At 49.6% G+C, this 23815-nt stretch overlaps 2 protein-coding genes across 8 annotated transcripts in view; one reads left to right on the top strand and one right to left on the bottom strand.

The window, feature by feature from the left end:
- SNX21 (sorting nexin family member 21) overlaps positions 1-7680 on the top strand; it is an 8964-nt gene extending 1284 nt beyond the window's left edge. The window contains exons 3-5 of one of the 5 annotated variants that reach the window (XM_004090088.3): positions 86-243; positions 5262-5272; positions 5454-7680. In XM_004090088.3, coding sequence (XP_004090136.1) covers positions 86-243; positions 5262-5272; positions 5454-5472 — 188 coding nt within the window. In that variant the 3' untranslated portion in view covers positions 5473-7680. Of the gene's footprint in view, positions 1-85; positions 244-4675; positions 5273-5453 lie in introns of those variants that run through there. The other 4 variants (XM_012511884.2, XM_003253663.4, XM_030825437.1 and 1 more) reach the window with 4 other exon arrangements.
- On the bottom strand, positions 6536-23815 carry ACOT8 (acyl-CoA thioesterase 8). 3 transcript variants are annotated; one of them, XM_003253659.2, is made up of 6 exons: positions 23594-23815; positions 21539-21672; positions 13420-13645; positions 9077-9234; positions 8341-8535; positions 6536-6771 (listed from the first exon to the last, which is right to left on the bottom strand). In XM_003253659.2, exons 1-6 carry the CDS (start codon positions 23719-23721, stop codon positions 6653-6655), a joined length of 960 nt encoding a protein of 319 aa, XP_003253707.1. In that variant the 5' UTR covers positions 23722-23815; the 3' UTR covers positions 6536-6652. The 3 variants fall into 3 exon arrangements, with proteins under 3 accessions (XP_003253707.1, XP_030681299.1, XP_030681300.1); XM_030825439.1 differs by having other exon boundaries at positions 6541-8535; XM_030825440.1 differs by lacking the exon at positions 21539-21672 and having other exon boundaries at positions 6541-8535; positions 23594-23811.

The following is a 23815-nucleotide window of genomic DNA, read 5'->3' as shown; positions in this document are numbered from 1 at the left end:
ACTGGGAGGATGAGTGACGCCACGTCGGTGGTTGATGTCGACCCTGGCCCTAGGCCCATTGATATGACTGGTCATGTGTCTGCAGAACGGAGCCCCCCACCTGATGGGCAGCGGGGCAGTCAGCTCCTGGCGCGGCAGCTGCAGGATTTCTGGAAGAAGTCCCGGAACACCTTGGCACCCCAGCGGCTGCTCTTCGAAGTGACCAGCGCTAATGTTGTCAAGGACCCGCCCTCCAAGTACGTGGTGAGTGAGGGTCCAGAACCCCTGGGCTGTGAGTCTAGAAGTATGGCTAGGAGCAAGTAGGGAAGACCCCAACTTCCTGAGGGGTCTGTGTAGTTATAAATGGTGACCTTGTTTACAAATGGGGAAACTGAGGTCAGAAAGGGGATGTAACTTGAGCAAATCCTCACACAAGACTTAGTTTCCTTGAGACCGAGTGAAGTGCGGATTAAGGACTTTCCTCTTAACCTGGTTTTGAGACTAAGAGAACTGGTGTGTGCACTTCCCCACCCAGCCCACAAGGTTTCTGCAAATTGTAGCAAGATATGAGATACAGAGAGACAGATGTTATCTGGGTCAAACTTGAGATCCAAGTTGCATGGGCTGGTGGTTAAGGAAATAGGCTTTCCATCCAGACCAACCTTGACTCCCACTTATTTCCAGTTGTTTGACTCTGGGTGAGTTGTTTAACCTTGGTTATCTTCCGTTTCCTCATTATAGCAATGGGGAAAATGCAGAGGATTATAGCAGGAGTTAAATGAGACAATGGACAAAAAGCCCTTAGCAGTGTGCCTGGCATTATGAAGTGGTCAATGAAATGGTAGCTATGTCATCATTATTTAACTTTGGGTTGAAAATGTTTGTCATCTAGGGCCTGCTGTGTCCTTATAACGCACAGGTCAATCAGTTCTCAAGCACCCAACCTTGTCCTAAGGGCTAGACTTAGGGGGTTGGTGGAGGTTAGGATGAAGAGCAATGTTGGGGAGGACCTTGGAGTCCCTTGCTGTTTTCCTTGCTGTTGAGAGACTGACTTGGAGAATGAGGTCTGCTCCTTTAATGCCCACAGCAACTCCTGCTCCAGTCCCTTTTCAGGCCAGGCCTGAAAGCCGGCTGAGCTGGCCACTCCTGTCAGTGGCAGCTCTCCATCTCTCACTCCCCTCCTCTTCACCACCCTTCTCCACCTCTGACTCAGCAGGAGGGGGCCTGGAGCCTAGTCCCACATCTGGGCCTCTCCACCCTTTTCTGTTGCTGTTAGTAAGCAAGGGCCACACCCATGCGGTGACTACTCCAATTTCAGCAGGGACCGACTCCGATTATTGAGTCTTTTAAAAAAATTTTTGAGACAGGGTCTCGTTCTGTCACTCAGGCTGGAGTGCAGTGGTGCGGTGGTGCAGTCATAACTCACTACAACCTCCAACTGGGCTCAAGCTATCCTCCCACCTCAGCCTCCAAAGTAGCTAGGACTACAGGTGTGCACCACCACGTGTGGCCAGTGATGAAGTCTGAAGTGGCAAAGGTCTCAGAACTCTGGGGTGGACAAGGGTTCATACACTGGAAGGGGACACCAAGGAATAGTTCAGAGGCTGAGAGGAACGGGGGTGACTGTGGGTACCTGGATGGGAAGGGATGACAAGATACAGCAGGATGGCCAAGTATGCCCCGGCCTGTGTCTGGAGAAGCAAGGCACCTCCTGTGTACAATGGGGACCCTAATTCCCCATTTAACTTGTGGGGGTGAAGAGCACAGGCTTTGGAATCAGATCAACCTGAGTTTAAATCCCAGCTGGGCTGTTTTCCAGCTGTGTGACTTACGGCAAGTCTTATAAGCCCTTTTCCCTCTCTTTGAGCCTGCTTCCTCAGCTGTCAGAGATAAGGACACCTTCCTTGCAGTACTGTTGTGATGATTAAATGAAATCATAGATGTAAAGAGTGCTTGGTACAACAGGAGGCACAGGGTAAATGCTTGGGTAATGGAACTACTGTCATTATCACCCATCTGGCTGCATGCTACAAGGATCAATGAGATAATGGATACAAAATGTAAACGAGATGAACATAAAGGCTTATTATACAGACCAGTGTGTCCTGAAGAAAACTGGTGTCCTAAAGTGTGTGCTGCAGAAAACTGGTTCCCTTGAATGTTAATAGCTGTTTCTAAATAAAGGTTTTGCAGGCAATATGTTTTGAGAATGCAGAGTTAAATGAGAATACATTAAGTTTCTTTACTGTTAAAGTATTTAATCCCTAATAGTAATGTACACTGTGAATCTTCAAGAGGACAGAGTAGGCAAACCTAACTGACCAGGAGTGGCTAGAGTATTGTCAGTTCCACAGAACAAATGTGAGAGAAAGATCTGGATATGGGGTGAGGGTGCCTTTAACATCTAACACTGGTTAACTCTCGTTTTAAACCTGTTGGCTTGGCATTAGAGGTTAATCCATATTCAGGTTCTCAGACCTGGGAGGCGGGAAGCTTCGTGATCATCTTGCTCAGTGTTTTCCAAACCTCAGTCATTCCAGTACCTCCCTGATTCTTGTCCTATCTAAAAGTGCCACTTGTACCCTTTTCTTCTTAACATTTTTCTTTAAATGAACCTATTTTTTTTTTGTCTTTTTTTTTTTTTTTGAGACAGAGTCTTGCTCTGTTGCCCAGGCTGGAGTACAGTGGCACAATCTCAGTTCACTTAAACCTCCGCCTCCTAGGTTCAGGCAATCCTCCCACCTCAGCCTCCTGAGTAGCTAGGATTACTGGTGCCCACCACCATGCCTGGCTAACTTTTGCATTTTCAGTAGAGATGGGGTTTCACTGTTGGACAGGCTGGTCTTGAACTCCTGACCTCAAGGGATCTGCCCGCCTCAGCCTCCCAAAGTGTTGGGATTACAGGTGTGAGCCACTGCGTCCAGCCGAACCTATTTTTTTTCTTAAATAAGTTTATTGAGATGGAGTCTTGCTCTGTCACCTAGGCTGGAGTGCAGTGGCGCGATCATAGCTCACTGCAGCCTTGAACTCCTGGGCTCACATGATTCTCTGCCTCAGCCTCCTGAGTAGCTGGGACCACAAGTGCCCAACTAATTCTTTTTCTTTTTTTTTTTTTTTAGAGACAGGGTCTTGCCATGTTGCCCAGGCTGGTCTCGAACTCCTGGCCTTAAGCAGTTCTCCTGCCTCAGCCTCCCAAAGTACTGGGATTACAGGTATGAGCCACTGTGCCCATCCTTTAAGTAATTTTAAAAGACAACTTCATAGCACTACTGTATGTGGAAAGTCTCACTTGTCACAGAGAGAAGCTAGCCATAAAAATAAAAGTAGTGGGCCAGGCACAGTGGCTCACGCCTGTAATCCCAGCACTTTGGGAGGCTGAGGTGGGCAGATCACCTGAGGTCAGGAGTTCGAGACCAGCCTGGCCAACATGGTGAAACCCCAACTCTACTAAAAATATAAAAATTAGCCGGGCATGGTGGTAGGCAGCTACTCGGGAGACTGAGGCAGGAGAATTGCTTGAACCCAGGAGGCAGAGGTTGCAGTAAGTGGAGATTGTGCCACTGCACGTCAGCCTGGGCGACAGGGCGAGACTAAATAAATAAATAAATAAAGTAAGTAAGTAAGTAGTGAAAATGAAACATCATTAAATCTTGCCTAGATGTCATTGCCTGAAGGAGGCCCTGACCTGAGATCCACTTTCTGGCTCTTTTCTAAAAATGGAGATGAGAAGTGTTAGAGAAGTACCTTTTTTTTTTTTTTTTTTTGAGAGAGTTTCACTCTTGTTGCCCAGGCTGGAGTGCAATGGGTGATCTCGGCTCACTGCAACCTCCACCTCCCAGGTTCAAGCGATTCTCCTGCCTCAGCCTCCCAAGTAGCTGGGATTACAGGCATGTGCCACCACGCCTGGCTAATTTTGCATTTTTAGTAGAGACAGGGTTTCTCCATGTTGGTCAGGCTGGTCTTGAACTCTCAACCTCAGGTGATCCACCTGCCTCGGCCTCCCAAAGTGCTGAGATTAGAGGTGTGTGTGTGAGCCACTGCAACCAGCCCAAGAAGTCCTTTTTTTAAAACCAAACTGAGAGCTGGCTGGGCGCGGTGGCTCACGCCTATAATCCCAGCACTCTGGGAGGCCAAGGCGGGTGGATCACAAGGTCAGGAGATTGAGACCATCCTGGCTAACACAGTGAAACCCCATCTCTACTAAAAAATACAAAAATTAGCCAGGCGTAGTGGCGGGCGCCTGTAGTCCCAGCTACTCGGGAGGCTGAGGCAGGAGAATGGAGTGAACCTGGGAGGCGGAGCTTGCAGTGAGCCGAGATCATGCCACTGTACTCCAGCACTCCAGCCTGGGCAACAGAGCGAGACTCCTCAAAAAACAAAAACAAAAAAACCCCAACAAAACCAAACTGAGAGCTTCTCAATTTGTAGTCAGAAAGATTAAAAAACAATTAGGCTGGGTGTGGTGCTCATGCCTGTGATCTCAGCACTTCGGGAAGCCTAGGTAGGAAGATTGCTCAAGGCCAGGAGTGCAAGGCCAGCCCTAGCAACATAGTGAGACCCATCTCTATAAAAAAAAAAAAATTTTTTTTTAAATAGCTGAGTGTGATGGTGCATGCCTATAGTCCTAGCTACTTGGGAGGCTGAGGCAGGAGGAATGTTTCAGCCCAGGAGGTTGAAGCTGCAGTAAGCTATGATTGTACCAGTGCACTCCAACCTGGCCAACAGTGAGACCCTGTCTCAAAAAATAATAATTAAAAGGGGAACCACCTCCTGATGCAGTGATATTTACTCTAGTGCACACCACCTAAAAACCTCAGGTACCAATATTTGTACATGTCTCATTTTTGGACAAACACTGACTTGACCGAGCACTTCCTTCACTAGAAACAGAAGTGGACCCAGAGGGGGACTGCCTTGCCTGACGTCACACAGAGAGGGAGTAGCTGACCTGGGGTTAGAACTTGAGTCCTAGGCCAGTATCCTTTTCACAGTTATGGCAATTGTGGCTATCTACAGACCTGTCCGCTGGGTCTAGTTTGGAAAAGCCTGACCAGGGATGTGGAGGCCAGGTGTCCAAAGTGGAACAAGCTCCAAGCTGGTCCTAAAGGAGACCCAAGAGATTGGCCAGGGTTTCAGCTTATGTCTGGTTTTCCAGCGGGGGCTGTCAGAAGAACTAACTGCTCTATGGGAAGGGAGTACAAAAAAAGGGGCAGCAGCCCCGGGCACGGAAGCTCATCTCTGTCTTTCTCTCTTCTTGCTGCCTTGGGCCTGGGTCATTTCAGACAAACCTCAGGTAAGATGAGACTGGGCTTCCCCGCCACTGCGGCAGCAGCTCCCGCCCTCCTGGATGCTGTCCCAGGGGTGAAAGGAAGAGGTGGGGAGGTACAGCTGGGAGTGTGGGGGATGGGGAAGGATGGGGAGGGAAAGGGCCCGTGGACAACTTGCATTTGCCCTGACACCCACCCTCCCTGCAGCTCTACACCCTCGCCGTGATAGGCCCAGGGCCGCCAGATTGCCAGCCAGCCCAGATCTCTCGCCGTTACTCGGACTTTGAGCGGCTGCACCGAAACCTGCAGCGGCAATTCCGGGGCCCAATGGCTGCCATCTCCTTCCCCCGTAAGCGGCTGCGCCGGAATTTTACTGCAGAGACCATTGCCCGCCGTAGTCGGGCCTTTGAGCAGTTTTTGGGTCACCTGCAGGCAGTGCCTGAGCTGCGCCATGCCCCAGACCTGCAGGACTTCTTCGTGCTGCCGGAGCTGCGGCGGGCACAGAGCCTCACCTGTACTGGCCTCTATCGTGAGGCTCTGGCACTCTGGGCCAATGCCTGGCAGCTGCAAGCCCAGCTGGGCACCCCCTCTGGCCCAGACCGCCCCCTGCTGACCCTGGCTGGGCTGGCCGTGTGCCACCAGGAGCTGGAAGACCCTGGCGAGGCCAGGGCATGCTGTGAGAAGGCCCTGCAGCTGCTTGGGGACAAGAGCCTCCACCCTTTGCTGGCACCCTTTCTGGAGGCCCATGTCCGGCTCTCCTGGCGCCTGGGCCTGGACAAACGTCAATCAGAGGCTCGGCTCCAAGCCCTGCAGGAGGCAGGCCTTACCCCCACACCACCCCCCAGTCTCAAAGAATTGCTTATCAAGGAGGTGCTGGACTAACCCTTGCCTAGATTTAAGGCCACTGTGAGGAGAGGGGCTGCCCCAGAATGCAAGGGAAGGACATGATGAGGACAGAACAGCTGGGAGGCTGCAGAGGGTGCTGGGAGCCCCTAGAAGTTCCAAAAGAGAATGTGAAGCAGATCAAGCAAACTTCTGCTGAGCTGGGCTCAGGATGAGCTTTGGCTGGGGCTGCCCTTGTGTAGTACAGGGAAATCTGACACAGCCTCTCCAGCTTATAAACAGCTGGGGGGCTGTGGCACAGGTCAGGGCAATGTTCCCTTGTTGGTAGGCCCCCAAGCTGGCAAGGCCTCTTGGCTGAAGGCCAGGGACTCTGCCCCTGGAGTCCTGGAGTTAAGGGATGAAGGCAAGGCTGCAGATCTGGCCCAGGGGAATTAAAAGCCAGCCACTCCAGTGGTATCAGTCTCTTTATTGGATGTGAGGGCCAAAAGGGACTGTAACTCCTGTCTCAGAAATGGGGATAGATGGGAGGTTCTTGAAGCCCCAGGTGAAGCTGGTACCTCTGGCTACAGCTTGCTCTCTGAGACCCGGGGCTTCACTCGGATCACGCCCTCCTGGGCACAGGTCACAGCTAGGACTCCATCCTGACGCCACAGCCGCCCATGGACCAGCCCCCGAGAGCCACCTGTGGGTGAGGTGAAGGGTGACGATGGCCTGCTTCAGAACAGCCAAATACACTTTTTATTTTTCCTGAAACAGAGTCTCACTGTGTTGCCCAGGCTGGTTTCAAGCTCCTGGGTTCAAGGGATCCTCCTGCCTCAGCCTCCTGAGTAGCTGGGATTACAGGTGCACATCACCAAGCCCGACCTCCAAGTGGACTTCTTGCAAAGGGTCTGGCCCAGGGCAGGGGTGCCCCACACAAGGGTGCACTGAGCGTCGTGGCTGCTCCAAATGCCCCTTCATGAGCTTATTATGGACCGTCATTGAGGGGTAACTCCTCCCACAGGAACCCCACTTGACAATTTAAAAGCACTTTCACACCTCTGCTCGCTTCCTCAAAAAGATCACAGAGGGAGGAGCTCTGAGAACAGTCTCCTTCAACAGCTCGGCCAAGCAGAACTGCTGTACCTCTGGCCACTTGTGTTAGGAAAACTATCAGCTCCCTGTATAATAAATCAAGCCAGGTCCTCCAAGTGGTAATTCATGAAAAATATTCCCACTACCACCACCAAGGGGAAGAAGGGACTCAGCAGAGAGGACCTGAGGCCATGAGATCTGGCCTCTTCCCTCCCCACCTGGAGACTCTCTTTCCCTTGCTGGCTTTGGGCCCAAGTTTGATGTTTATGAGGATGACTGCTGGTTTCCCTTACATAGAGCAGAGCTCACTCAGTTCTCACAGCAGCCAAATGAATCAGTTATGCATTGCCCAGTTTTCCAGACCAGGACTGAAATCCAGAGAGGGTCAGGAATTTGGCCCCATGATGAGGCCAAATCTGAACCCATGTCCTCAATTCAAGGTTATCAATCTTGGATTGTGATGCTATTGGTACTTGAGAATACCCCTTATCTGAGTATAAAGAGTCCTTAAGTTTTGTCCTTGGTTTATCAAGCAAAGCTTTTCTTCATTTGAAATGTACTCCCTTGGAAAGGAGGTCAGGGTTCTGAAGCTAGATATTGATGAATGAGTCTTGTTTCTCTCCCCTGCAAGGAAGGTCCAAGCAGGCCCTTAGGGACCACTGAATGCCCTGATCCCAATCAGGTTAATCAGAATCACTTAGAGAACTTAAAAATACAGTTTCCTGGACCTTATCCAAGACCTATTGAGTCAGAATCTTGAGGGTGGAATCAGAATCTATTTTGAAAAGGCATCCCCAAATGGCAGTCTGATGGGCTGCGAGTTTGGATACCACTGCTGTAATGTAACCCTCTTTGTTTAGATGAGGAAACTGAGGCTCAGACAGAAGATATGATTTGCCTATTGTAATACAAAGAATCTGAACTGGTTCTGGGACTAGAACTGGGTCCCTGGGAGAAGGTGAATCACATTTCCAGCACATTCTAGAAATTTAGAGCAGAGCGGGTGTCCCAGCCTCACCCTCTCATTTTGAAGATGAAGATGCCAAAGGCTGGGAGGGAAGGAAAGGAAGTGACCTGTGCAGTGCCACACAGGAAGTCAGGAAATCAGCATCACCTAAGAAAGCAGGCTCCTGCCACCCAAGGTCAGTGCCCTTGTCCCACACGGCCCCACACTCACCGGCCCAGGGGCTCTCGCATTCATAGAGCATCCAGTGGTCAGCTCGGAAGGGGGCGTGGAACCACATGGAATGGTCCAGTGAGACCATGAAGTGCACCTTGTGCTGCCACTGGTGAGGCAGCAGTGCAGTGCCCAAGAAGGCATAGTCGGAGATATAGGCGGCCACGCAGCAGTGCATCTTCATGTCGCCGTCGCCTGCAACAGGTCCCCATCAGCCCTGGGCTCCTGGGCTTTCCAGCTCAGGACCTGCAGGGAGGTAGGGGAAAAAGGGACTCCCGTGCATAGGTGTGCAGACTGGTTGCTGCACAAGAGCACCTGGCCTACAGTGTGTGTGTGTGACGGGGGATAAGTGAGATGGTGACTTGGGGAGGACAAGGGTGAGCAGGGACTGAAATTCAGTCTTCACCACCCAAGTCTCCCATGCTAGGCCCCAAAAGGGGTGTCTTCTTCCAATTTGCACAAAGACACTTTATAGTTAGCAGCAAAGCTGGACAACAACCCCAGCGAGGTGCCTTTTGCCTTCCTCAGAAAGGCCTTGTGTTGGGATTATAGTCACCTCCACATTCTCCCCATGCAAAGGGCTGAGAGGGCCCAGGTGAGAAGCTAAGCCAACTTCCCCATCATGCAGATAAGGAAACAGGCCCAGAGAAGGGAACTCATGTGCCCAAGGCCACACAGCAAATGAGTGGTAGACCCCTTGGAGAGTGGTTTCCTCCCATCCATGGGGTCCTCTTACCAATATAGCCCCGGGCTCGCACCCAGAACATCTGTTTGGGCTCCATTCTCTGCAGCTGGCTCAGGGGGGATGGGTTTACTGGCTTGATCTCAATGGGGACCTCCTGAGCAGCAATTCGGTTGAGCGCCAATGGGTACCTCTTTTGGAGGTTAGGGTCCCTGAAAGTAAAGGGAAGAGGGTAGGGGTGAGACCCAGGAAGAGAGGGAGTCACATCTGCATTGCCTCTTCTGACTCCCCTCATTCTTCCACAGGGACCCCTGATATCCCCAAAGCTCCCCTCCCCTCGTGGCAGGCAGGATAGTGCAGCGTTTGAATCCCTTCTTGGCCACTTACGAACCATGTGGTCTCGTGCTAATTAGTAATCTCTCTGAGTCTATTTTCCCATCTGCAAAATGTGGATAATGATAGTAACCTACCTCATAACCAACACTATGAAGACAAGATCATGAATATCTAACCAACACATCATAGTAATAAGGCATACCCTATAATATGCACTGTTCTAAGCATTGTACATACGATAGTATTCCTCACAACAACCCTGTGAGATAGGTACTATTATCACCCCCATTTCATCAGTGAAATAAGCACAGAGTCCAGGTAGCTTGCTTAAAAATTGGAGAGACAGGATTTGGACTCAGGCAATCTGGGTCCACAGTATGATTATTTTCTATTTTTTTAGAGACAGGGTCGTCTTCTCACCCAGGCTGGAGTACAGTGGCGCAATCAGCTCAGTGCAGTCTCCAACTCCCAGGCTCAAGCCATCCTCTTGCCTTGGCCTCCAGAGTAGCTGGGACTAGAGGTGTACGCCACTGTGCCTGGCTAATATTTTTATTTTTTCTTTTTTTTGAGATGGAGTCTAGCTCTGTCGCCCAGGCTTGAGTGCAGTGGTGCAATTTTAGCTGACTGCAACCTCCACCTCCCAGGTTCAAGTGATTCTCCTGCCTCAGCCTCCCGAGTAGCTGGGATTACAGGCGCCTGCCACCATGCCCAGCTAATTTTTGTATTTTTAGTAGAGATGGGGTTTCACTGTGTTGGTGAGGGTGGTCTCGAATTCCTGACCTCATGATCCGCCCGCCTCAGCCTCCCAAAGTGCTGGGATTATTTTTACTTTTTTTTGTAGAGATGGGGTCTCTTTATGTTGCCCAGGCTGGTCTCAAAATCCTGGCCTTAAGTGATCCTCCTGCTTCAGCCTCCCAAAGTGCTGGGATTACAGGAGTGAGCTGTTGTGCCCAGCCACTTCATTATTTTAAACACTCAAGAAACAGGCTGCCTGACTTGGCCTGAGTTACCAAACCCTACACAGTAGGGAACATTGCATCCCCCCAGGGGGAGGAGCCCATTCCAAGGAACTCCCTTCAATAGAGTGACAGCCACCCATAGTGCTCTGCACAGGTCCTGCCATTTTCACCCCATACTCTGGAGTGCTGTCGGACAGAACCTCCTATGATGATGGAATGCCTGTCTGCACAGCACACTATGATAGCCACTAGCCACATGTGACTATGGAGCACCTGAAATGTGGCTAATGCAACTGAGGAACAGAATTGTTCATTCTACTGACTTTGGTTTTTTATTTTTATTTTTTTATTTTTATTTTTATTTTTTTTTTTGAGACGGAGTCTCGCTCTGTTGCCCAGTCAGGAGTGCAGTGACTTGATCTTGCTTACTGCAACCTCTGCCTCCTGGGTCCAAGCGACTCTCCTGCCTCAGCCTCCTGAGTAGCTGGGATTACAGGCATGCGCCACCACGCCTGGCTAATTTTTGTGTATGTGTATTTTTAATAGAGATGAGGTTTCACCATGTTGGCCAGGCTGGTCTCAAACTCCTGACCTTGGGTGATCCACCCGCCTTGGCCTCCGAAAGTGCTGGGATTACAGGCATGAACCACTGTGCCCGGCCCTATTTAATTTTAATTAATGTAATATAGCCACAAGTGGCTACAGACTACCTTATTGAACAGCACAGATCTAAATTCAAGGTCCTTTAACAATGTCTTCCTTTCATTTCAGCAAACATTTGTCGAACTGCAACCACACACCAGGCCCTGTGTTTTTTCTGTTAATGATGATATAACTACAATTCACTGCCATTTTGCTAGTTAGTACTAGCACGCTAAGTGCCTTATCTCTCTTATCTCATTTAATCCTCACAGCAGCCTTATGAGGTAGGAATATGATTAGCACCATTTTATAATTGAGAGTACTGGCTCAGAGTGGGAAAGCAACTTGCCCAAACTCACACAGCTAGTAGGGACAAAATCTAGAATTGAATCCAGGCCTTTCAGGTTCCCAAACCCCCATCCATCCCATCATACTCTGCTGCCTCCCCAGTATCTAGCACGAGATAGAGACACTCTCTCCTTATGACACAGCTAAGAAGTAGGCAGGGCAGAAATGAGCATTCCCATTTTTTAGAAGAAGAAACTAGGGCCTTAGGGAGTTGGGCACTGTCCCACAGCAGGTGAGCGTTAACAGAGGCACGGCCCTGGCTAGAATCCATGTGTCTGTCCTTTGTCTGGACCCAGAGCTCTTTCCACTGCACCATCATTTTTCAAACTTTATTAGGTGTGATCCAAATAAATATATTTTAACAGGTATTCAAAATATCTAACATGCTCCCTGGTGATCTAATGGTTAGGGGAAAACACATATTTGTATTTTTGTACATATGTTTTATATACATAAAACATGCGGCCGGGCACGGTGGCTCACGCCTGTAATCCCAGCACTTTGGGAGACCAAGGCAGGTGGATCACTTGAGGTCAGGAGTTCAAGACTAGCCTGGTCAACACAGCGAAACCTGGTCTCTACTAAAAAAAATACAAACATTAGCCAGGCATGGTGGCGTGTGCCTGTAATCGCAGCTGCTTGGGAGGCTGAGGCATGAGAATTGTTTGAACCTGGGAGGCAGAGGTTGCAGTGAGCCGAGATCACACCACTGCACTCCAGCCTAGGCAACAGAGTGAGACTCTGTCTCAAAACAAACAAACAAACAAACAAAAACATGCACTAAGGCAAAGGCAGTGACCAAACACAGGCCATTGCGCTGCAGCTCTCCAGAGGACACTCACTCCTGGTGCACATTAAGTCCTAAGTTGCTGGACCAGGGGCCTGAGGGAAGAGAGGGAATCACTTAGGGCACTGGGGAGGTGATACTTAACAAGTGGTTACGGAAGTATTTATATATATATATATATATATATATATATATATATATAACGTTATATATATATATATAAAACGTTATATATATATATATATAAAACGTTATATATATATATATATAAAACGTTATATATATATATATTTTTTTCCTGGGTATGGTGGCTCATGCCTATAATCCCAGCACTTTGGGAGGCCGAGGTGGGTGGATCACCTGAGATTAAGAGTTTGAGACCAGCCTGGACAGCATGGTGAAACGCCATCTCTACTAAAAATACAAAATTAGCCGGGCATGGTAGCGGGTGCCTGTAATCCCAGCTACTTGGGAGGCTGAGGCGGGAGGATCACTTGAGTCTGGGAGTCAGAGGCTGCGTGAGCCGAGATGGTGTCACTGCACTCCAGCCTGGGCAACAAGAGCAAGACTCTGTCTCAAAAACAAACAAACATATATATATAAACAAACAAAATATATATATATATATATATATATATATTTTTTTTTTTTTTTTTTTTTTTTTTTTTCTTTTTTCAGACAGAGTCTTGCTCTTGTTGCCCAGGCTGGAGTGCAGTAACACGATCTCAGCTCACTGCAGCCTCTGCCTCCCAGGCTCAAGTGATCCTCCCGCCTCAGCCTCCCAAGTAGCTGGGACTACAGACGCATGCCCCCACGCCCGGCTAATTTTTGTATTTTTTTTAGAGACAGGGTTTCACCATGTTGCCCAGGCTGGTCTTGAACTCCTGGGCTCAAGTGATCCTCCCCCTTGGGCTTCCCAAAGTGTTATTATAGGTATGAGCCCCCACACCCAGGCCCAGCCTTATTTTTAAATTAGAGATGGAGTCTTGCTATGTTGGCGAGGCTAGTATCCAACTCCTGATCTCAAGCAATCCTCCTGCCTTGGCTTCCCTTGGGATTATAGGTATGCACCACTGCACCCGGCCAAGCCCTTCATTTTATACCATGACCCAGTACAGACACACACCAGAAACACACACGACTAAACCTCAAGTTTCACAAAAGGATTCTTGCCCTTAATACATACATATTATTCACTCCAGCATCTTCTTTTCTAATCTGTATTTTTAAAATGCTGGTCAAGACCCACTAAAGGATTCTATGACCCACAAACAGGTATCAGCTGCATTTTGAAAAGTCTGCCATGGAGCCTCCAGGTCTCTCACCTTAAATACTGGTCAATGAGGGTCTCACAGTCAAGCAGCTCTTCTGGTGGTGGCACAGTGGGCATGGAGAACTGGTGCTGCATGGGGCTGGGCTGGGCCTGTTGGAAGGAGGCCTGGCAGATGAAGATGGGCTTCCCATGTTGCACGGCCTTCACAGAGCGCACCGAGAAGCTCGACCCTGTTCGTGTCCGCTCCACTTGGTACAGTACTGGCACCTTCGGGTCCCCTGCAGTGGGCACAAGGACACAGTGGGTCCACAGGTCATCATCACAACGCCTGACAGGCACTCTACTACTCATCTTCCATTCCATTTCATCTCAGTGACTACTAACTGAGGTCTGCTAAGGTCCAGGCCCAGGGATAGAGAGAGACCACCAGGCCCTGTCATCAGGCTTCTCCCTGTGCAGGTGGAGCTTTTCTCTAACAGCACAAATAGCAGAGACATTGACAGATTCCTTGCATTCAAATCCTGGCTCCACCACTCACCAGCTGTGTGACCCTTCACTTCTCTGAGCAGTGTGCTCTTTTGCAAACTGGGGATCATCATGGTGCTCATCACTTACAGGATTTTAATGATAATGAAATGAGTCCATAGTTGTAAAGTGTTTAGAATAATATCTGGCACATAGCGAGGGCTCTGTATGTGTTTGTTAAATAAAATTAATACTCCTTGCTTCTATCTTGCTCCATCTATGCCTGGGATCTTGTCATCAGTCCAAAACCATTATTCTAGATCAGGGAGCAGTAAATCTAGCCTGCAGCCTGTTTACTATTTATTCTGCTGTTGTTTTCTTTTTTGAGAACAAACAAAGGCTATTTATTCAGAGCTTCTTCTTTTTTTTTTTTTTTTGAGATGGAGTCTTGCTCTGTCACCCAGGCTGGAGTACAGTGGCGTGATCTCAGCTCACTGCAACCTCCACCTCTCAGGTTCAAGCGATTCCTGTGACTCAGCCTCCTGAGTGGCTGGGACTACAGGGGTGCACAACTACACCCAGCTAATTTTTTTTTTTTTTTTTTTTTTGAGAGAGTTTCGCTGGGTCACCCAGGCTGAAGTGCAGTGGCACTATCTGGGCTCACTGCAACCTCTGCCTCCCAGGTTCAAGCCATGCTCATGCCTCAGACTCCTAAGTAGCTGGGACTACAGGCGTGCGCTGCCACACCCAACTAATTTTTGTATTTTTTTGTAGAGATGGGGTTTCACTATGTTGCCCAGGCTGGTCTCAAACTCCTGACCTCAACTGATCCACCCACCTTGGCCTCCCAAAGTGCTGGGATTACAGGCATGAGCCACTGCGCCCAGCCAATCAGAGCTTGTCATAGCAGGAAGTCAACCACCATCACTTGATTTTGGCAGAGACTTAGAGGCAGGCAAAGGAATGGGAATGTTCTGTAGTGGAAAAAAAGGCTTCAGGGATGCTCCGATTGCAGGCTGTTGGCATGGGGAAGCTGTTGGTGGGCTAACTAAAAGCACGACACCTGGCTGGGCATGGTGGCTCACACCTGTAATCCCAACACTTTGGGAGGCTGAGGCGGGCAGATCTTCTGAGACCTGGAGTTCAAGACTAGCCTGGCCAACGTGACAAAACGCTGTCTCTACTAAAAATACAAAAAATTAGCCAGGCCTGGTGGCACACACCTGTAATCCCAGCTACTCGGGGGGCTGCAGCAGGAGAATTGCTTGAAGCTGGGAGGTGGAGGCTGTGGCAGGAGAACTGCTTGAACCTCGGAGGTGGAGGCTATAGTGAGCCGAAATTGCGCCATTGCACTCCAGCCAGGGCAACAAGAGTGAAACTCTATCTTAGAAAAAAGTGGGACATCCTATGTGATTGGTTAGGGGTACATATTTGGCTTTCTCTAGTTGGTCCTAAGTTGGAAGCAGGGGCAAAAATTAGGGCAGCTATCAGTTATTAATCAAGTCCTGGCTTTGGAGGCCCAATTGTTACAGTGGTCATTATTTGGCTTGCTGGACTGGTTGGTAAAGATAGTGGTCTGACTTCCTACAAGTCTGACTTGTGGATAGTAGGCTGGCTTCCTGTGCTGGTTGCTGCTATTGTGCATCAGAGTTCTGTTTTTCTACATGGTCTAGCCATTGTCTGTTTGTTTTGTTTGTTTGTTTTTTGTTTTTGTTTTTTTTTTTTGAGACGGAGTCTTGCTCTGTCACCCAGGCTGGAGTGTAGTGGCGCGATCTCGGCTCACTGCAAGCTCCGCCTCCCGGGTTCACGCCATTCTCCTGCCTCAGCCTCTCCGAGTAGCTGGGACTACAGGCGCCCGCCAACACACCCGGCTAATTTTTTGTATTTTTAGTAGAGACGGGGTTTCACCGTGTTAGCCAGGATGGTCTCGATTCCTGACCTCGTGATCCGCCTGCCTCGGCCTCCCAAAGTGCTGGGATTACAGGCTTGAGCCACCGCGCCCGGCCCATTGTCTGTTTGTATATTCAGACTCTCCCAGGCAAGGGCCGTTGTCAGTCACTTCACCCCTGATGTATATGGAAGCCATTTGGTCCTTCACTGTCAGGTGTCTCTGCTCCAAAGCAGAGTGGAAGAGCCTGGGCAACACAGGGAGACTCTGTTTCTACAAAAAATAAAAAATAAAAATTAGCTGGACATGGTGGCATGTGCCTGTGGTCCCAGCTAATCAAGAGGCTGAGGCGGAAGGATCACTTGAGGCCAGGAGATCAAGGCTGCAGTGAGCCATGACTGCGTCACTGTGCTCCAGCCTGGGTGACAGAGCAAGACCTTGTCTCAAAAACCACAAGAACACCACAACCAGAGTAGAAGGCACTGGCCAGGGATAAGGCAGCCAACAACAAGCAGGTGAGGGAAGATTTGGAGAGGAAGAGAACTTCCCTGGTTTCCCTGAAGTTCTCACTTTGTCTGAGTCAGGCTGACCTTGGGGAACCCTGACATCTGGGCCATGAGACATCTTGGGGATGACTTTCAACCTTCAGATGAAAGAAGCAGGTCTAGAGAAGTGTTGCTTCCTTCACTCTGATTCAAATGGGGAGTCAACCAGGTACCAGGGCTCAAGCAACGGCAATAAACATCACTGTCTGAGGTCAACTGGCTTGCTCAGCTCTCTGTTATCAGGCACTGCCGCCAGCAGCGCTTCTATCAGAGTGGGAGCTCCTCAAGGTTAAAGGCATTTGAGGAGGGCTTACCAAGAGTCCAGACACTAGACGGAGCTACTTGTGCAGTCTGCTTTCAGACACTGGGAAGGAAGTCTCCCTCCCTACCACCAAACTTGGGGGGAAAAAACAAAAACAAAAAACCCTCTAATCCAATCCTTGGTCTGCAGGTAAGCTAAAGTGCAGATTCCTGAGGAGGATCACTTCAGTACTCTGGTCTACTTTTCAGTGTGAATGAGTTCCAGCCCTATTCTTGAAAATTGTTATTGGAACAGAGCAGGTAGGCCCTGAGGCATATTGAAGGGAGTTAACGATTATGGAGTGATGCAGGGTGCCAGACAGCATTGGACAGGAGGGTATGTTTTCTCATGTTGGTCTCACAATAACTATGTAGAGCCACTCTTACCCCCATTGTACAGATGAGGAAACTGTTGCCTTAAAACACAATTTTTTTGTAATAAAGTCATGCTCATTTGTTTACATATTGTCAATAGTTGCTTTCACTGGCAAAACCTAAAATGTTTACTATCTGGCCCTTTCTAGAATATTTGCTGACCTTGTTCTGAATTCTTCAAGCTCTAAATTTACCTCTGTAGAGAAAAACTAAAAACAAAACAAAAACCCAACTAATTCACATTCTTTCCTGGGCTTTTAGAAAAAGAACTGATTTGATAAATGGCCAAGGACCAACCCTCCCCCTCCCCCATAACATCTTTTATTTAAAAATGTAATTGAAGGCCGGGCGCGGTGGCTCAGGCTTGTAATCCCAGCACTTTGGGAGGCCGAGGAGGGCGGATCACGAGGTCAGGAGATCGAGACCATCCTGGCTAACACAGTGAAACCCCGTCTCTACTAAAAATACAAAAAATTAGCGGGCGAGGTGGTGGGCGCCTGTAGTCCCAGCTACTCGGGAGGCTGAGGCAGGAGAATGGCGTGAACCCCGGGGGGCGGAGCCTGCAGTGAGCCGAGATCGCGCCACTGCACTCCAGCCTGGGCGACAGCGAGACTCTGTCTCAAAAAAAAAAAAAATTAGCCGGGCGTGGTGGCGGGTGCCTGTAGTCCCAGCTACTCGAGGCTGAGACAGGAGAATGGCGTGAACCCGGGAGGCGGAGCTTGCAGTGAGCCGAGATTGCGCCACTGCACTCCAGCCTGGGCGACACAGCGAGACTCCGTCTCAAAAAAATAAATAAATAAATAAATAATAAATAAAAATGTAATTGAAACATCTTTTTTTTTTTTTTTTTTTTTGAGATGGAGTCTCAATCTGTCGCCCAGGTGGGAGTGCAGTGACGCAGTCTTGGCTCACTGCGACCTCCACCCGCTGGGTTCAAGCGATTCTCCTTGCCTCAGCCTCAGCCTCCCGAGTAGCTGGGATCACAGGCTCAGGCCACCATGCCCGGCTAATTTTTTTTTTTTTAGATGGAGTCTTGCTCTGTCACCCAGGCTAGAGTACAGTGGCACAATCTCAGCTCACTGCAACCTCCACCTCCAGGGTTCAAGCGATTCTCCTGACTCAGCCTCCCTAGTAGCTGGGATTACAGGTGTGCGCCACCACGCCCAGCTAATTTTTGTGTGTGTGTTTTTTTTAGTAGAGATGCAGTTTCGCCACATTGGCCAGGCTGGTCTCGAACTCTTGACCTCAGGTGATCTGCCCGCCTCGGCCTCCCAAAGTCCTAGGATTACAGGCGTAAGCCACATGCCCAGCCAAAAAACAGCATTGGTTTTAATATCTGATATAGCTGGCAGAGTCACACCACAAACAGATAAGAGCTCTCCCCTTTTTGCCTTGCAGCCAGGAAGCTCAGAACTAAACATTGTATGAAACTGCAACAATATGGCTTAGCCAAATTTTTTGACATGATCGCTTCTCCCAAATCCCGTTACTACTGGCCTAATGTCCTTTGACTTTCAATATTCCCATAATAACTACCAATTATTTTAGTATCTTGCAGCCTTTCAAGACACAAGCAAGGGCACAAATAATTATTTTTATTTTTATTTTTATTTTTTTGATAGAGACGAGTCTCGCGCTGACGCCCAGGCTGGAGTACAGTAGCATGATCTCAGCTCACTGCAACCTCTGCCTCCTGAATTCAAGCAATTCTCCTACATCAGCCTCCTGAGTAGCTGGGACTACAGGCACATGCCACCACACCTGGCTAATTTTTAGTATTTTAGTAGAGACTGGGTTGCCCAGGCTAGTCTCGAACTTTGTTGCCCAGGCTAGTCTCGAACTCCTGAGCTCAGGTGATCCGCCCGCCTCGGCTTCCCAAAGTGCTAGGATTACAGGCGTGAGCCACCACACCTGGCCAAATAATTATTTATTTTGAAATGGTGGCTTGGACACAGCTCATTTCACGCTGCTCCTGGATGGAGAATTTCCAAGAAAGAGGATCTTTTCCCCAGAACCTGGGATGGGTACCCTGGTAGCTCTCTCATTGTTTAGAATTATCGCCCAAGAGCGAAGCAAAGAAGCAGGAAAGAGTTTGGCACTCGAAGACACATAAACCAGGTTCAAATCCTGGCTCTGCCTCCTTGGGCACTGTGGGAGCTGGTTCCAAACCTCTTCGGTTCCCAGTTTCCTTAGGTAAGAATGATGGCAGGAATGCCTGCCACCCATGTTTACTTATGAAGACTAAATAAGATAATGCACACAACTATGCTCTGTATCATGCAAATTTTAATTATTCCCATAAGTTAATCATCAAAAACTAATAATATTTATGGAAAACTAGATTATGCCAAGCCCTGCACTAGATACACTGGTAAAGACTCATAGAATTCTTCCATCACAGGATGAAGAGATTCAGAGTTCAAGTAATGCCCCCACCCACACAAAACAAAACAGCCAGGTATTTCACTAGGCTGGAAGAATTACAATATCAAAAGGCTGGTACTTACAAACAAATTAAAGAAACAAAGCACATATTTACTCCCAACTAGCATAAAGATAAGAACCTGGCTGAGCCCAAGGTAAGTATTCAAATACTTAATAGCAGTGACTGGGGGCCGAGAAGAGGGGGGCCAATCAATACTCCTCAGGGATGAGGAGTAAGGGACAGGGGACAGTATGAAAAGTGTATTTACCATTACAGGGATAACTTTCATATTTACAAAATGAAGAGGGAAACCCCATGGTTTTCTTAATACAAATCACACACTGTAAAGGTCCACAAACTCTTCTCAGCTGGGGATCTATGCAGAACACATGGGGGCATCTGCTCTGGGGGTAACAGGGAAGGAAAGAAAACAGTGAGGGTTTTTTTGTTTTTGTTTTTTAGCATAGGTTTTGCTTTTATTTTCCTTTTTTTTTTTTTGTAGAGACAATGTCTGGATTTGTTGCCCTGGCTGGTCTTGAACTCCTGGCTTCCAACAATCCTCCGCATTGGCCTCCCAATGTGCAGGGATTATAGGCATGAGCCACCACACATAGGTTTTTTGTTTTTGAGATGGAGTCTCGCTCTGTCGCCCAGGCTGGAGTGCAGTGGCACCATCTTGGCTCACTGCAAGCTCCGCCTCCCAGGTTCACGCCATTTTCCTGCCTCAGCCTCCCGAGTAGCTGGGACTACAGGCACCCACCACCACACCCGGCCAATTTTTTTATATTTTTAGTAGAGACAGGGTTTCACCGTGTTAGCTAGGATGGTCTCGATCTCCTGACCTCGTGATCCGCCCGCGTCAGCCTCCCAAAAGTGCTGAGATTACAGGGGTTAGCCACCGCGCCCGGCCTCACACATAGGTTTTAAGTTACATTATCTGACCCCAGAGCTGTAATAAGCTGTAGAGATCATCCCACTAAAATACCCCTGGTCCCACCCTTCTCCATTTTTTTTTTTTTTTTTTTTTTTTTTTTTGAGATGGAGTCTCGCCCTGTCACCCAGGCTGGAGTGCAGTGGCGCGATCTTGGCTCACTGCAAGCTCCGCCTCCCGGGTTCACGCCATTCTCCTGCCTCAGCCTCTCCGAGTAGCTGGGACTACAGGCGCCCGCCACCACGCCTGGCTAATTTTTTTTTTGTATTTTTAGTAGAGACGGGGTTTCACCGTGGTCTCGATCTCCTGACCTCGTGATCCGCCCGCCTCGGCCTCCCAAAGTGCTGGGATTACAAGCGTGAGCCACCGCGCCCGGCTGCCCTTCTCCATTTTACAGGTGAAGTAAACCAAGCTGTAGGGTGGGGAGCTAACCTCACAAGGCTGCATGGTAAATTATGGACAAAGCTGAAGCTAGGCCCTACATCTTTGGTTTGTTTTTATTGACCCTATGCTCAGTTGACAAAAGAAGCCTTAGATCCCTTGACTCTCAGGCTGGTGCTCTCTTCTCCAACCCAAGCTGCCCCACCTCCGCACCTCTAGCAGAGGTTACAACACGCTGAGAACCTAGCACAGCACTCGGCACCAGGAGCTATGTTAAGAATGGAAGAACAGGCCGGGCGCGGTGGCTCACGCTTGTAATCCCAGCACTTTGGAAGGCCGAGGCGGGCGGATCACAAGGTCAGGAGCTCGAGACCACGGTGAAACCCCGTCTCTACTAAAAACACAAAAAATTAGCCGGGCGTGGTGGCGGGCGCCTGTAGTCCCAGCTACTCGGAGAGGCTGAGGCAGGAGAATGGCGTGAACCCGGGAGGCGGAGCTTGCAGTGAGCCGAGATCGCGCCACTGCACTCCAGCCTGGGTGACAGAGCGAGACTGCGTCTCAAAAAAAAAAAAAAAAAAGAATGGAAGAACAAAAGCCCACAAGGAGCAGTTAAGCAACAAAGTCTTGTGTCATTATCAGCCAGACATCAGGTACCCAGTGAGTCCCAGCAGGTGTGAGGTCCAAGGCTCATTGTTAGCCCCAGACCTTGTTCCACCCTAGACACCTCTTAGGGTGGTAGTGTCCGCCACCCCTCCCCTTGTCTTCCAGTCTCCCTCTCTTCCCTTTTGGCCTCAGCCCCCAAGGCCGGAAATGGCTGCTGGGCCACCAGGGTTGGGTTGGGGCAGGAAGTGGGGGGTTTACCTGCCCGAACAAAGTAGCAGTGCAGGGAGTGCACATGGACGTCTTCACTCACAGACTTGGCTGCAGCCACCAGGGCCTGGCCCACGATCTGACCACCAAACAGCCTCTTGGCCGGTACCCAGTAATGCCTTCCTCTGTAGGGAGAGGGGGAAAGAGGGAAAGACTTGGGAACTGGGCCAAATTCTACTACCCTCGCTAAGACTAGTGCATGATCTCTTCACCATATTGGGGTTTAAGATCCTTTTGAGAATATGGTAAAAGCCATAGGTCCTTTCCCCAGGCAAATATCCTTATGCATAAAAATCCTCTGGGCCGGGCGCAGTGGCTTACACCTGTAATCCCAGCACTTTGGGAGGCCGAGGCAGGTGGATCATTTGAGATCAGGAGTTCAAGAGCAGCCTGGCCAACATGGTAAAACTCCATTTCTACTAAAAATACAAAAATTAGCTGGATGTGGTGGCATGCACCTGTAATCCCAGCTACTCAGGAGGCTGAGGCAGGAGAATCACTTGAACCCAAGAGGCAGAGGTTGACGTGAGCCAAGATCGCACCACTGCACTCCAGCCTGGGCGACAGAGCAAGACTCCATCTCAAAAAATTAAATTAAATAAATATATAAATGAATAAATAACAAGAGTCCTCAGACATCAAGTCTAACTCCTTCAGTGTACAGAAGAGAAAACTGCAGCTTGGCCCCAGAGATGAAAATCCTTGCCCAGAATGTAGGCCCATTGGAAGCTGAATAATTATGTCTCGAGCCTCCCACGTCCCACCTGTTTGGCATTTTCTGTAACAATGAGTTACGAACAGCCCTCCGTGACCTGGCAGGTGGCTCTCGCCTGTAATCAATCCCAGCACTTTGGGAAGCCGAGGTGGGAGGATCGCCTGAGCCCACAAGTTCAAAACCAGCCTGGGCTCCAAAGTGGGGCCTCATGTCTACTAAAAATAAAAAAAGTTAGCTGGACGTGGTGGCAAGCGCTTGTGGTCCCAGCTAAATGGGAGACTGAGGCAGAAGGGTCACTTGGGCCCAGGAGGTGGAGGTTGCAGTGAGCCATGTTCGTGCCACTGCACTCCAGCCTGGACAACAGGGCCAGATCTTGTCTTCAAAAACAAAAATCAAATAGCCCTCCAAGAAGTTATTTATAATTCCTTAAGTGGAAGGAAGGGAGCTCAAAGTAGGATAACTTCCAGTAAAGCCAGGAGAAGCCTTGGAGGTCAAAGCTGTTAGAAGCCTTGTTGCAGAGGTCTGGCCACCGTGGCTCATGCCTGTAATCCCAGCACTTTGGCAGAGGTGGGCAGATCACAAGGTCAGGCGTTCGAGACCAGCCTGGCCAACACAGTGAAACCCCGTCTCTACTAAAAGAAGTTAAAAAATTAAAATTAGCTGGGCCATGGCGCGCCTGTATATCCCAGCTAATCAGGAGGCTGAGGCAGGAGAAATGCTTGAACCCGGGAGGCGGAGGTTGCACTGAGCCGAGATCGCACCACTGCACTCCAGCCTGGGCAACAGAGCAAGACTCCGCCTCAAAGAAAGAAGAAACCCTTGCTGCAGTCAAGTCCCAGGGATGCTGGGAAAGAAAAAAACATGCTTAGGCCTCAGAATAAGTAATGAGATACCAGACCCGCCAAATGGTACTGGGGACGGGATATTGTGAGAAGAAAAGGATACTGAAGACGCAAGGAGCTGCGGCGTCTGTTTTAAGGCTGATCAATCAGCTGTGTGCTCTTGGGCAAATCACTGCCCTCTCTGGGCTAGCTAAGGCTTAGGGCAGGCTGCCGAGCAGGGTCTCTCAGGTCACCACTATATTTGCTCAGATCTCCAGGACTACCTAGAGATGGGGCTGCGCAGACCTCGCGGCGAGGAGAGGAAGGGAGGAAGCCAGAGCAGAGAGGACAGCTCTGCTGGGGGCGAGTTCTCTCCTAATCGTGGCAGAGGGTGCATCCCACGCAGAGCCTCATTCAAGACCTATGAGGAGCCAGGGGCCCCGGGCGACGGCAGTCAAGACCAAGTTTCTGCCCTAAAGGAGGGGATGCTGGGCAGGAGCTTCCGGCTACCTGAAAAGATCCTCGTCCAGCGGCTCGAGGTTGAGCACGGTCGTGACCAAGACGCTACGGAGGTCCCTAGGGGGATCGCCGCGGTCGCCACAGCCCTGCCCATCTTCTGGGGCCTGCGGGGACGACATCTAGTTCAATGCTGCAGGCTCTGCACACCCGCTCCGCGAAAGACGCGGAGACACACACAGAACCTGACTCTTCCGGCAGATTGCCCTAGTAACC

This window comes from Nomascus leucogenys, chromosome 13 (assembly GCF_006542625.1).
Source record: "Nomascus leucogenys isolate Asia chromosome 13, Asia_NLE_v1, whole genome shotgun sequence".
In the NCBI taxonomy this organism is placed as follows: Eukaryota; Metazoa; Chordata; class Mammalia; order Primates; family Hylobatidae; genus Nomascus; species Nomascus leucogenys.
This window is presented reverse-complemented; position numbering and strand designations above follow the sequence as displayed.

Bases quoted from the DNA above. Each gene is read 5' to 3' on its own strand.
- ACOT8 (XM_030825439.1), bottom strand. From the start codon at position 23,721: ATGTCGTCCCCGCAGGCCCCAGAAGATGGGCAGGGCTGTGGCGACCGC. The intron at 13,646-21,538 runs GTAAACCCCCCA...TGCCCACTGCAG, and splicing joins CTGCTACTTTGTTCGGGCAG to GGGACCCGAAGGTGCCAGTA. The intron at 9,235-13,419 runs GTGAGAGACCTG...CTTTACTTTCAG, and splicing joins CTCATTGACCAGTATTTAAG to GGACCCTAACCTCCAAAAGA.